The sequence below is a fragment of the Seriola dumerili genome, unplaced genomic scaffold (genome assembly GCF_002260705.1).
Source record: "Seriola dumerili isolate Sdu_G_001 unplaced genomic scaffold, Sdu_1.0 BDQW01000800.1, whole genome shotgun sequence".
NCBI lineage: Eukaryota > Metazoa > Chordata > Actinopteri > Carangiformes > Carangidae > Seriola > Seriola dumerili.
The window spans coordinates 1,027,982-1,040,811 of NW_019175055.1; the positions used below are offsets into that span (position 1 = coordinate 1,027,982).

The following is a 12,830-nucleotide window of genomic DNA, read 5'->3' on the forward strand; positions in this document are numbered from 1 at the left end:
TATATATAAACCACAATATGTTCACATTGTTTTTATGATGTTGGAGATGCTGTCATTTACGTTATTGAAATGAACACCTGGTTTGTCTGCACCTTACCACTCAGCACAGCAGTGATCGGAAAACAGTTTTCTACAATGTAATCTGATTATTTTGCCGTGGCAACATGACACTTTATAACCAAGTTTAAAGCCCCGAGAGGACGGCACGTACAGTCATGTCTTTGCGTCCTCTAGAGAACATGTAGCTTAAAACTCTGAAGTTTGTTCTAATGGTGGCACTAGAATAAAAGCCTCGAGGTCGTCCCAGATATGTGAATTTAATGGCGACGTGTCATTTAGATGATCAGGTGATCTGTGTGAAAAGTTGAGTTTTGATTGACATAAGAGGAAAGTGCATGAATGTGCTCAATCAATTTCATGGGAATCTGCCCAGTGCATATTTGTACAAGTGGAAATTCTGGCCTGACCGTGGCATTCTGGGAAAGGCAGTGGATCAAGTAAAACATAAGGGCTCGTCCATTAGGGACCTGAACATTCACAGCAGATTTCTTGTGAATCAGTCCGTGAAATTTCTTGGTAACCTTGTCTTGGACTAAAGTGTTGGTCACAGGGAAATTCTGACCTGACGGTGGCTTCGGACGTGAAGTCAGCAGCTCAACCTGAAACATCTCCCGCAAAGTTCATGACAATGTGTTTGGAATTGGATCCGAATGAAGCGTGTGACCCAGACAAACTCACATCGTCAAGTCATACCGCAAAACCTGTGTGTTCCTCTGATTTGTTATGGTTTGAAATAGTCAATGAATAATTCATTAACATTGCTATCCTGCGGTTCAGTCATATGTAATCTATAATTCCTGAACTCCACTTCAGTTATGCAGAGCATGAAGTCATTCAAATCAAGGCGGCGAGCACCAGTTTGAGATGATGGAGTAGAGTATGATGGTACGTGAGAGGGTTGGCAATCCCAGTGTGTTTGCATATTTTGGCATATGTGTGTATACCACTTATCGTATGTAATTAGTGCATGTGTGTGAAGACAGATCCTCTGGGCTGTTTCAATGCAGCAAACTTCAAAGCACACTCAGCAGCTCTGTGGGGGTTTCAGCAGTCTGAGGCCAGTTTTTATATTCCAGTGTACAGTGTACAGCTTCTATCATCATCATCATCATCATCATCATCTGTGAATGTTTGAATAAAACTTCTTTAAGAGTGTTTTTAAAAAAAAAAAAAAAAAAAAAAAAAGAAGAAGCTTTATATGTTATTTAGAGCTGAACTGCCTCAGGAAGAAAACACAAAGTTCCACTTCTGCATTTCACTAAAGAGAGTCCAGGAATTACAATGTGGGTGTTTTCTAAATGTCTAATGACACAGGAACATTGTCTGTATTGTTGTGTCCTGTTTTAAGGTCTCACACACACACACACACACACACACACACACACACACACACACACACACACACACACACAGAAAGCAGGAAAGAAAGTGCAGATGAACTAATTAATTTAGTTGGTGCCAGACAACAACACAGCGTTTACATGACCTGCCTCACACTGCCTTAAAAAAAAAAAAAAAAAAAAATCCAATTATTACAACGTTGGTCTTATTTTAATTATTGTTTGTATCTGTAAAAAAATAAATTAAGTGTAATCATCAAGTTCATTGCTGAGATCCAGGAATATTGCAAAATCACTAACATGAAGTCCAATGGTGCACGAGCAACTCTTCAGGTTTCAAACAAGTCTCTGCTCGCTCTCAGACTCACCTTCGAGTGGTTTAGATCAGTGTTTCTGCCTGGGGGTCTGGATCTGGATCTGGATCTGGACTGGCTAAGGGATCCAAAGATAGAAGAAAAATAGAAAAATAAAAATATATATTTCTGCTGGACAGAATTAGTTTTTCTGAATTTTCTCTAAATTTAGCTTTTTTTGCTGGAACACTGGAAACTTCCTTTAAAACATCCAAATCTGACTCTGCTCACACTCCTCATAGCTCACAGTGTCACGGCCACAGCTTGTCACAATATTGATCATTAAAGAATATAATTTTGACAATCTGATACGCTGTCAGATTTGTTGCAGTGATGTCACCGTGTTCCCAGATCTGAGCAGCTACACTTAAAGAACTGATATGTCTGATTGTTTGTACGTTTTCCATCTTAAATGAATGGAAGAAGCATTGCAAAAAAATAAAATAAAAGTTGTTATAAACTGTCATTCCCCTTTAAGGAGCTTCTAACGCAGCTATGAATGATTTATCAGTTTGTCTTTCACTGAGGAGTTTCTCTGCATCCTGATGATGTAGATGCTCTTTCTGGGTATGCAGCATCAGTCAGGGGTGGGGGTGGGGGTGGCACGCTGCTGATACTGCCCATTTTCTCTCCACAGGTGACTTTCAAAGCAGAGGACGACAAGCCGATGGCCATCTGCCAGGTGAACGTGGAGCCGACACCCCACGTTGTCGACCAGACTTTCCGACTTTACCACCCCGAGCTCTGCTTCCTGAAGAAGGCCATCCGCCTGCCGCCCTGGCAGGACCCCACAGGTAGTCACGGTTACCCCAGTCATCCCCCATCAGCCATTGCTCCATTGCACTCTCCCTGCACTGTGTCTAGATTGGATGATTTAATTTCTTTTAAAAATTAATTTGCATATTATTGCATTTTTAAAATTGCTTTCACTGACACAGAATAACATATTTATACAACGGGCGGGGGGGGGGGCAGGATGAATAATGTATTCTACTTTCATTTTATTGTATTTTTACTAAAATATCAGCACATACAATCTTACAATATAATACAACTTCAATCACAAAAGAGAGGCTAATAACAACAGAGAGGCGTCTGGAAATAGAGCCGGAAATGAAAAGCAAGAAAATGTGAAACAGATGAAGTGAAGACTATCACCACATGTACAGCACATATGCATGTTTATAAATTATATCACATTAGATGTGTGTTCTTATTTATGTCCGTAAGGTCAGCTGTGTGTGAAAAACGTTCTTCTTATTGTTTGTTTTTGTCGTTGATGGGTTCCTCAGCCGGAGACCCAGACGCCGGAGCCTACATTTCTGTACGCTGCAGTGACCCGAACATCATCTGCCAGACAAGGATGCTGGTGAGGGAATGAATTGTCTTATATGTTCTAATAACCCACATTAATATAAGCAGGGGGATTCATTGCTCCCCTGTCGTCAGTTGCAAGCTGTTCTCACACACAAAAGAATCTCCCCTTACACAATGCCGTACACTTTTAAAGTGCGAACGCAGGGTTTTCTTTTACTGCTGCTGCTTCTTCTGTTTTGTCTTTTCTCTTCTCCTTCCATTTTAACATGGTTCTGCCTTTTGCTCTGGTTCTGCCCAGGTGCCAGGGGAGCCTCAGGATGTGTACTTGAAAGTGCCAGGGAGTCCCAGTCCACACATAAAAATGTTCTTTGTGATGGTTTTCACGTATGTATTATTTACTGAACAGGGATACTTTACACACACACGCGCGCACACACACACACGCTCATGTACAGCTTAGCCTAAAGAAACAGTCTATTTTGGACAAATTAAATTGTTCACAGAGGCTTAATTAATTAACTAATCAGATGGAGGTTTGGTGGTTTTAGTGCCTGAAGTTACAGAACCCTTCCTCTAGTCTCCCAAATCTCCATCTGGATTATGTGTGGGTTTGTTAATATGTCGGACCAACCTTTGCCTCTTATCAAATGTCGGGGATTTATCTTTCAACAGTGAAGTTTAGACTGGTCACATATTTACTGCAGGGCTGAGGACAGATGTATAAAACTCATGTCCACTGAAGACTCTCCCTTAATCAGTCAGTTTCCACCACAAGTGATCAGACGCAGAGAAGAAAGACGAGGAAGAAGAACATCATCAGTTTACTTTAGTCCCAATAAATGAAGTTCAGAGTAAAATGGGACTTTGCATTTGCAGTGATTGTACTAGAGAGTCTTAACAAGGCTCCAACACTGTGATTAATCAATATTAAAATACTAGCAGTTTACAGAATGACTCACAATAAATAATAAGGATATTAAACACCAACACAATTATTTCTGTCTATGAATTGTAAAATTGCTTTTCCCGTGTAAACAGCAAAACTTATACTGATGCTAATGCTCTGTGTGTGTCCTTGAGTTCTGACTAATGTGTCAAATTTATTCTCTGCCTCATAAAACATTTGTAAAGCCAATTTTTTTTTAAACAGTGTTGCTGCCAGTAAGTCGGCAGGAGTGTGGATCCCGTTGCACAAGGTGTAAACAAAACAGGGACCTCCTCATATAAACTGCTACTGGACAGAAACTCCACAGGTCACCTTTAATTGGTTTCTAAGGAGATCTTGATTGGATTCTGCCCCATCAGAGTCATGTATGAATCTGTACAGGAAATGAGCTCAATAACAGGAACACGGCTAACGCTTTGTTCTATAGATAAAACCCACGGTGTCGTCTTCATACTCCTGGACACTGAGGCCATTTGCTTCTCTCACGCTGGAACAATATGATGTATCAATTAGTTTGTGGTAATTTAAGAAAACACAACGTGATTAATAATGTGCCATGTCAGTACAATATAAATTAAAATAATATGGGATTAGTTAAAACTAGTTTTAGACATAGCACTTCTACAGGGCCAGAAAATTGGCTTATGATGCAGGACTAATTAATATTTTATATTATTGATGCAAATCCCCAAACAAATTAGCAAGGAGCCCGAGGCAGTCCCTTTCTTCACCTACACGATAATGACGCTTTGTTTCAAGAAAACACTGTAGAAAATTATGAAAAAAATTACAGGACCTGTTAAATAAAGTATCGCCGGAACACCCACAGCGATTCAGTTTGTACGTTTGTTGCAACATGTAGAAATGTTGAATATGACGTGAAGATTTCCAGCAGCAGCAGCAGCATTAATGATACTGCGTCTGTCCTCAAAAACCCACATCACTTGACGTCTCAACCAAACATCCCTAAATGCTCCTTGAGTGCTGTTGTCGGGGAGCCGGGCCTCACAGCTCTCAGAGTCAGAGTCAGACCACTGAGACTGAATCCCCTCCGTCTCAGCAGCGTGGAGATGATCATGATGATGTTTCTGCTGCCACAGCCGGAGAGCTGCCTTCCTCGTTAGCTTAATTGATCCTGATGATGTTTTTTTTTTTGTTTTTTGTTTTTTTTTTCTCTGCAGTGATAAGTGGATGGCAGCTCCCTCCCAGATCTGGCAGATTTACGTGCATTTCCTGGAGCGGGTGGATGTCAGCTGTGTGACCGGACAGCGGACCTGTCAATCACTGGTGCTGAGGGGAAAGCAGGCTGTTCGCAAGGTCAAATGTTTCTCATCACACCCCACGGAGATCGAGGTACACGCCATCGTGATTCACTGACCTCTACGGTTTTCAAATAATATGTGTAGTAACTTTAAGACGTAACTATTGTCAACATCACGTTCACTCCTGTCTGGACAAGTGGTCTCAGGTCCATGTGTAAATATGTCTGAACACTCGAGCGGCACCAATCAGACCTTCCACCAGCTCTGATCTTGTGTGTGTCGTAACAAGTGGAGGAGAAAATCTGTTTTTTGAGACAAATGGAGAGTGTGAACTGTGAAGTGCAGGAAAAATGACATGGACCGCTGCTCTTTTGGACAGCAGCTGCTCAGTAATTGGCGGAGCATCATGCTGCTTCCAGTCTCTCTGTGTTTGGGTCTGACTGGGCTGACAGGGTTTTTCCTCTTGATTGAATCTGTCTTTAAGAATTGTTTTTTTTTTTTTTATACTTTATACTGAAAACTAATTTATGCTCAATGGGTTCAGGTAGTTTGGATTGGATTTAAGACCCATGAAGAGCTTTAGTATCGATTCTCGATTTGACTCATGACGGCCAGAGACCCAGGAGTTAGATCCAGAATTCACAGCACTGTAGTTACTCACATAACTCTTCAGATCAAGAGGGTGTAAAACGGAGCGATTCTCTTCTACATCTTCAATGCTGCTGGTGGTGCAGTGGTTGGTGCTGTCGCCTCACACCAAGAAGGTTCTGGGACTAATCAGACGGTAGAGCAGTCGCTCCTTCAGTGTGGCGCCAGACACATTCACGTCCACACTGCTGAAAGAATGTGGCCACATGTGGTCCGATCGGATCTCAGACGTGTCCTCGATGCGTCTCGGGAGCGTTCACATCTGAACTTACAGCCGACCACCTGTGATTAAAACCATTTAATAGCAGGTCTGAACAGGGTCCTTCTGTGTGGAGTTGGCATGTTCTCCAAAACACGTCTGACTCAAATGAAAAGCAATGTACTGAGAAAAAGAATCACAAACAGCTCTAATCATCTAAACCTTGACTCTTACATATCTAATGGGACGTTATCAATTTTCAAACTGTAAAATGATTTCATGCAAATTGTTCTCTTTAGCAGCAGGAAACAATGGAAGAGCAACAGCCTCTTTTGTAATAACTCCAGGTTAAGATTCAAGTCATTATCAAGAATGTACAAATGCAGATTGACGGAATAATGGGTCTTTTCATTTGTCACTTCATTTCTTTTTATTAGGTTCCCACATTACTTCATGCAATCATGTCAGATCATGTCGGTACGCAGTTTGACACGATCCCCGAAAAAAAAAAATTAGCAATGGCTGTATGCTCCCTTGAACATCTGAGAATGTGTTCCAGGAGTGTCAGATTGCTCTCCATTTTTAATAGATCGTTTCTTATTCATAACGAGATTCAGGAGAGGAGGGAGTTTGACAATGCTTCTCACTCAGAGCTGCAGTAAAAAGGGCATCGCCTTGTGATGGACTGTCAGAGCCACCGTGTACCATACTGCTCGACCCAAACATGTCTCCCCTGAAGAGAACAGGGTAGTGGCTGAAAAAGTGACAGATGTATTTTTAAAAGATTTCGCCGTATGCATCGGCGGCCTCTTTGATCTGACTCTCGGCAGGTTAGCTCGGCGTGGAATGCATCGGAGGAGTCTTATAAAACAGGATAAAGCTCACCGCCAGAGAATTGCTTTGCTTTTCTCAACAGATTAAAAAGGAGCTGCACAGTAAATCTCATTCTCACATCCCTCTGTCTCTCTGTCACTCTGCTGCCTCTATTTGCTCTCATTTCATTGTCTCCCCCCTCACTTTGCTTCTTTCATTCGCTCTTTCTCACCCACTTTCTCCTGTAATCTGTACACCTCCTTCACCTCCCTCTGACTTTGTTAAACACCTTTTCCCATTAATTCTTCTTTTCTATAACTTTGTTCCCTTCTCTTCTGTACTGTGTAACTCGGTCAACGCCTCTCCTTCCCTTTTATTAATTGTCTCTTACTCGATCTCACAACCCACCCGACATCTCTACACGTCACTGCCAAACCCAATAAACCTTTACCGCTGCCCTCCCACACCTTCCCTGCAGGTGGATCCGGACGGCGTGTTCATTTTGCCTCCCGCAGCCGTGCAGGAGCTGCAGCTGAAGGTGCAGCCGTGGCACGCCGGCAGCCGCTTCCTGTACGTGAACGCGGTGGACGTGGAGAACCAGCGGCTGGTCACCGCCTGGCTACTGTGTCTCAACGTCCACCAGCCCGTGCTGTCCAAGGTAGGAGTCGTTTCTTTAATACTTAGCCTTGAGTGCACATGGATTTAAATATCGTTCAGTTACCCAGAAGAAACCAGTGTTTCCAACTACTGTCAATGCAAAGAAGCTAAAGCTGCTTGAAAAGACGCTAAATGACGTAATACGCCAGTTAGCATGTTCATGACGCCATGGCGCAGTGTTTGCATTCAGCCCAGTTTCACAGCTTTAACATTTGCTTCTCTCCTCCTCCTTTTCCTCACAAATACAGTATTTTAATACAATTCACTTACGTGTTTTTATCTTTCTGTTGTCACGACAATGAAACAAGTCAGAGAACAACCGTCTAACTCACCAACTGTGGGCCTGACTGACAGATTATCAACAGAGTATACATTAAAACTGTGTCTAAGTTCAGTTCAGATTTTTTTATCATCAGTCTTCATTCAGTCCCAGTGTTTTTTAAAATTATTTATTGGCCAACAGTTAGCATAAGCTAGCACAAACTGTGTGTGTGTGTGTGTGTGCGCGCAGGCATTTGAAGTGTGTGTCCCAGTCGGCGGTGGGCGTGGCAGCTCAAGAAAAATCACCTACACCAACCCCTACACCAGCAGCCGCACGTTCCTGCTGCGCTCGGACCATCCGGACCTGCTGCAGTTCAAAGACGATAAATTCCAGGTGAGCGAAGCAGGAAGTCGTGCAGCTCTCTCACTCTCACTGGGAGTAAAATCATTACTTTGATTAACACCCAGACGAAAGGAGGAAGCTTCCTCCTCGGCGACAGCTCGCCTCTTCGATCAGCACAGGTGGTTTCATGGGATTAAGGGTGACTGTGTTGGTACCAGTCTGTAAAGTATTTCATGAACAGCTTTAATGGAAAGTGCTGCTGATCAATGGTAAAATTTATTATTTTTATTTTATTTTATTATTTTTATTAGTTATTTTAATTTAGTCAAGGATTAAATAATGGAAACAACAGGGAATTCTCTTTGCCAAACATAAAGATATAAAAAAGTCCGTATTGATGTCATTAGTGTTCACCTTTAAAGCCTCATAATGATCGCACCCTTCCTCATTATGGGAAATAATGCTTTTGGAAAGGAATAAAGATTTTTTTTTTCTGCAAAGTCAAAAACTGCTCTATCTAGTTGCAATCATGTTTTCAGTATGCTCATAAAACAAAAAGCTATTGGCAATACTTCAACTACAACTCTAAACTTTATTGGAAATGTAGCTGCTACAGAGCAGGGTGCTTAAAGACCGTCTTTGTCTACACAGCGCAGTATTGAGCGTAGGTCATCAGGTTTTGGCAGCGAACGAAAAAGACTTGGAAGTGTGAAATATGCTTCGGGTGACGGTAACGCACATTAAGAGGGAGGGAAACACGAGCCGTCACCTGACCTGTGTAGACAGCTTTATTGATTACTGTAGAAGATAAAAGCATAATCTGTTCTGGGAAACACGTGTGTAGGCGTTGAAACACTTGAGTGAAGTTGTGACTGAGCTGTTGTGCAGCCAGAACAACAGGGACGTAAAGCAGCGACGGTTGAAGTGACGATCACAGCGCCCATATATATTCAAACGCGTTGCCGTAGTGATGGAAGTCAAGTTTCGCTTCTTCAGGAAACCGAGGTCGTTCTGAGCGTCGCTGAAATAAATGATGCGAGAGCTCCTGACGTTTGCTTTAGAGACAATTTAATGTCAGATGAGTTTTATAAAGTAAGTTTGTCTGTGAATAAACTGGAAAAATCCATCAAAATTAGCAGATATCACGGTCCATAAAACTACTGATGGTATAATTGAATATAAACAAAATGACAGTGTCAAATATGACAAAAACCTGTAACTACCCACAAACTAGAGAAGAAGAGCCGTCTCAGATGTCGCCAGGAAACCTGAAGTATTTACTGTAAACACATTTTGACGGGACACAGGTAAATTCTGGCCTCTCGTGACGACGGTTCATTCCACAGCCGTGACAGGCGAACGACTTCCTCGTTTGCATTCAGAACAAAAAGCAGGGGGAATAAAACAAAGTCATTAGTGCTTGTTGCTTTATTGTTATGTTGTCAACCTCGGTGTCTAATAGCTGATTCACTCACATACAGACATGAAGCGCCGGAGTCGCTGCCTCTCATTTGCAGAGGTGTGATGGCGAAACAAACGGGAAAGCAGCATTTTTAAATTAACAAATAAATGAATGAGGTGCAGTGGGTATCTATTTCCACATGAACTATTAAAGAGTCTCGCTGCTGCCGTCCAGAAGACACTGCATCAATTAGACAGAAGGAGGTGGGCAGAGTGAAAAATAGCCCATTGTTTTTTTTTTTCCATCTTGTCAGCGAGGCTCCAGGTGTCTCATAAAGAATTTACTGTGCCCGCAGCATTAAGCAAATGTGGAGACACCTTTCTCTTTTTTAACATAACTATCCACCGCCATGATGAAACCAGCTGTCGGGAGGGAAAGAGAAGCAGGGATCAATACTGCTTCGCTTTTGGGGACGATTACAGCATAAATCCCCCAAACTGACCCATATATCTGTTATTGGCCATTACAGAAAATACAAGACGACAGTTCTGCTCTGATTGAAATACTGTGAAGACAAAAAAATGACCACATAAAGATGGTTTGCACACTGCGACCCCTGAGAAAGAAAAAGATGAAAACATTAAGCATCGTGTGCCTGTAATCAGTAAAAGGAGAAGTCAGAGGAGTGAGATGTCAGGAGTGTAGAACAATGAAGAATATAAACCATGTGAAGTTTCCTCATGTAATCATCTTCTGGTTTCAGATGACTCTTATTGGATTAGGCTTTGGACACACAATAACACTGAGCTCCATATTTATTACATCACAATACAAAAACAACGTCAGTATTTTAGTATTGTTGCAGAGCCACAGAGTTAGAAGAGTTTGGAGTGTCACTTTAGAGAGTGAACAAGTTCTCAAACAGTCACTGAAACAAACAATGGACATGTGACCACAGAGTAAACAGGAAGGACCAACTGCTAAATTTAAAGTTAGACATTTATATCCTCGTTTATGACCCCAGCGGATTTCTAACATCATTTCAAATCTTTATTTTATGGGGGACCTTTATTTTGAAGATGTTGATTTCTCGGTGCATCAGGTGGTTGAAACATGTTTTCTCTAGATAGTGTCTTTTATGTTCAGGTAAGTGTTGTGTTTGAGTCATTTTCTTCAGGCTGAAGGACAAACCTTTCTTAAATTTGAAACCCCTTGGACTGAATGGGCGCTGTGAAGGACCAAACACTAATTTCCAGGCTGAATGATCCATTTCTGGAGAGTGGACTCTGCTGTAGAAACTAGGGAGGTCGTGATACCAGAAATTTTTACCAAAACCAATGAAATTCCACGATTCTCAATAACAAATTCGATACCACAAAATTATTATTTTGCAGCATAATACTGTAGTGAGCACCCAGCTATCGCTACGTTAGCCTAAAGAGGATGATGTTAGCCTGAAGAGGATAATTTTATCCTAAAAAGAGGATAACGTTAGCTTAAAGAGGATAATGTTAGCCTAAAAAGAGTAAAGTTAGCCTAAAGAGGATAATGTTAGCCTATAACTCCCATAATGTCCCTGGTAGAACCCACCGTAACTAGTGTGTTTTAGCAAAACTGTGGAAATATAAGAACTGTGAAGGTGGTGAGACATAACTTGATCATATGACTGACTAGTCATTAGTGTATGAATGACAATAAGTTCCTCCTTTTCTTTTAGTGAATTAATTAATTTAATAATTTTTCTAATTTGCTCTGTTTATTTGTGACAGACATGACTGCCTTCTGTAATAATGAGAACAAGGGAACAGTGCATCTCTGAACTAATAGTAACGTTTAACCTTCGTAAGCCTGATAACAGTTTTAACAGAATATTGACCCCAAAAATCAAAATGAAGTCATCAAATTCCCAAAGCGTCCTTTTAGAAATCATAACGAATGACTCCATGTAAAGAGGACGTTCAGGAAGTCGGTGTACATGGATACGGTCGCATCTGTGTGGTGTTACAGGCTGAAAAGAAAAGAAGAATCATGGTCTTGCACTTCAAAATGAAGGATGTTGTTTGTGTTCTCTGTGTTCAGATCAGCGGGGGAGAGAGTTACACCATCGGACTGAGATTCGCCCCCAGCCAGAGTCCCGGCTCAGTGGAGATCCTGGTCTACGTGAACAACCTGGAGGAGAAGACGGAGGAGACGTTCTGTGTGAAAGTCAACTACTCGTGACCCGACGTTTGTTTGTTTGCTTCAAACACAGAGTAAAACTACTTCCTCGGAAATGTTGACTGTGTGTTTGGAATAAACACCTGAGCACAAATGAGCTGGAGGTTTTATACCAAGTGTGTGTAATTTTATATTAGATCAGATTTAATACAAAAATAAACTTTTTGTTTTTATCACATATATAGTTTTCTTTTGAAGTTTTATTTTATGAATGGAGGAGATTTTTTTTTCTTCTGCTGGCTCAGTGCGCTTCAGTGGAATAAGGTTACAAGAATCAAACACTGAATGCAAACTACGCTCTCTTAAAAGCCCAAACACAACACTTGGTTTACTAAATTGTCCACTAAAGCAAAGTAGAAACTAAACTTAAAAGTGCTTTTATGCATAAAAACTGAAAATTCGAGTGCAAGGAGGAAAAGTAGCTGAAGGTAAACACGATTTTCTGTCTTGTAATCAGAGATATCAGCGTCAAGGCTGAATCTCAGCAGTGATCCGTCCTCTGCCGAAATGTCCGACAAATGTCTGACGGTTCACCCCCGACCAGCCGAAGGTGGGCCAAGGGTGAAAGCAATAACATTTTATCGACTTTAATTACCCTCCAAACCCACTTGAATGCCACTTGATGGTTGAGTTTTAATCTAAGACAAGCCAGGGGTCCGCTCTCCCCGTCCCCTCACCTCCCAAACAACTAATCCTCATCACCGGCGTTATTAGAAACAGTGCCGTAATGAGGTGTGATTTTCCAGCGAGGCGCACTTCTCTTCAGATCGCCCTCATTAACACCAGCATCCTTTTAAACCCTCCATCCTCTCCTTCCTGCTCGCTCTGCTGCACGTCTCTCTATCTGAGGTACAGACAGAGAGAGAGAGAGAGAGAGAGAGAGAGAAGGCCATGCACATTGTGTTATGTAACACAGAGTTACACAACCTCCACCACCGCCCCCCACACCCACACTCCCTCCCTCCTTTGCTTTCTCTCTCATTAGAATGCAGGCTGCAAAATAAGCCTCAGC

The 12,830-nt window shown here is 41.8% G+C and overlaps 1 protein-coding gene across 1 annotated transcript in view; it reads left to right on the forward strand.

The window, feature by feature from the left end:
- nphp4 (nephrocystin 4) overlaps nucleotides 1-11,914 on the forward strand; it is a 162,883-nt gene extending 150,969 nt beyond the window's left edge. The window contains exons 23-29 of the mRNA XM_022765934.1: nucleotides 2,391-2,547; nucleotides 3,046-3,122; nucleotides 3,369-3,454; nucleotides 5,198-5,369; nucleotides 7,417-7,596; nucleotides 8,107-8,250; nucleotides 11,681-11,914. Coding sequence (XP_022621655.1) covers nucleotides 2,391-2,547; nucleotides 3,046-3,122; nucleotides 3,369-3,454; nucleotides 5,198-5,369; nucleotides 7,417-7,596; nucleotides 8,107-8,250; nucleotides 11,681-11,821 — 957 coding nt within the window. The 3' untranslated portion in view covers nucleotides 11,822-11,914. The remainder of the gene's footprint in view (nucleotides 1-2,390; nucleotides 2,548-3,045; nucleotides 3,123-3,368; nucleotides 3,455-5,197; nucleotides 5,370-7,416; nucleotides 7,597-8,106; nucleotides 8,251-11,680) is intronic.
- Nucleotides 11,915-12,830: the final 916 nt, after the last annotated feature.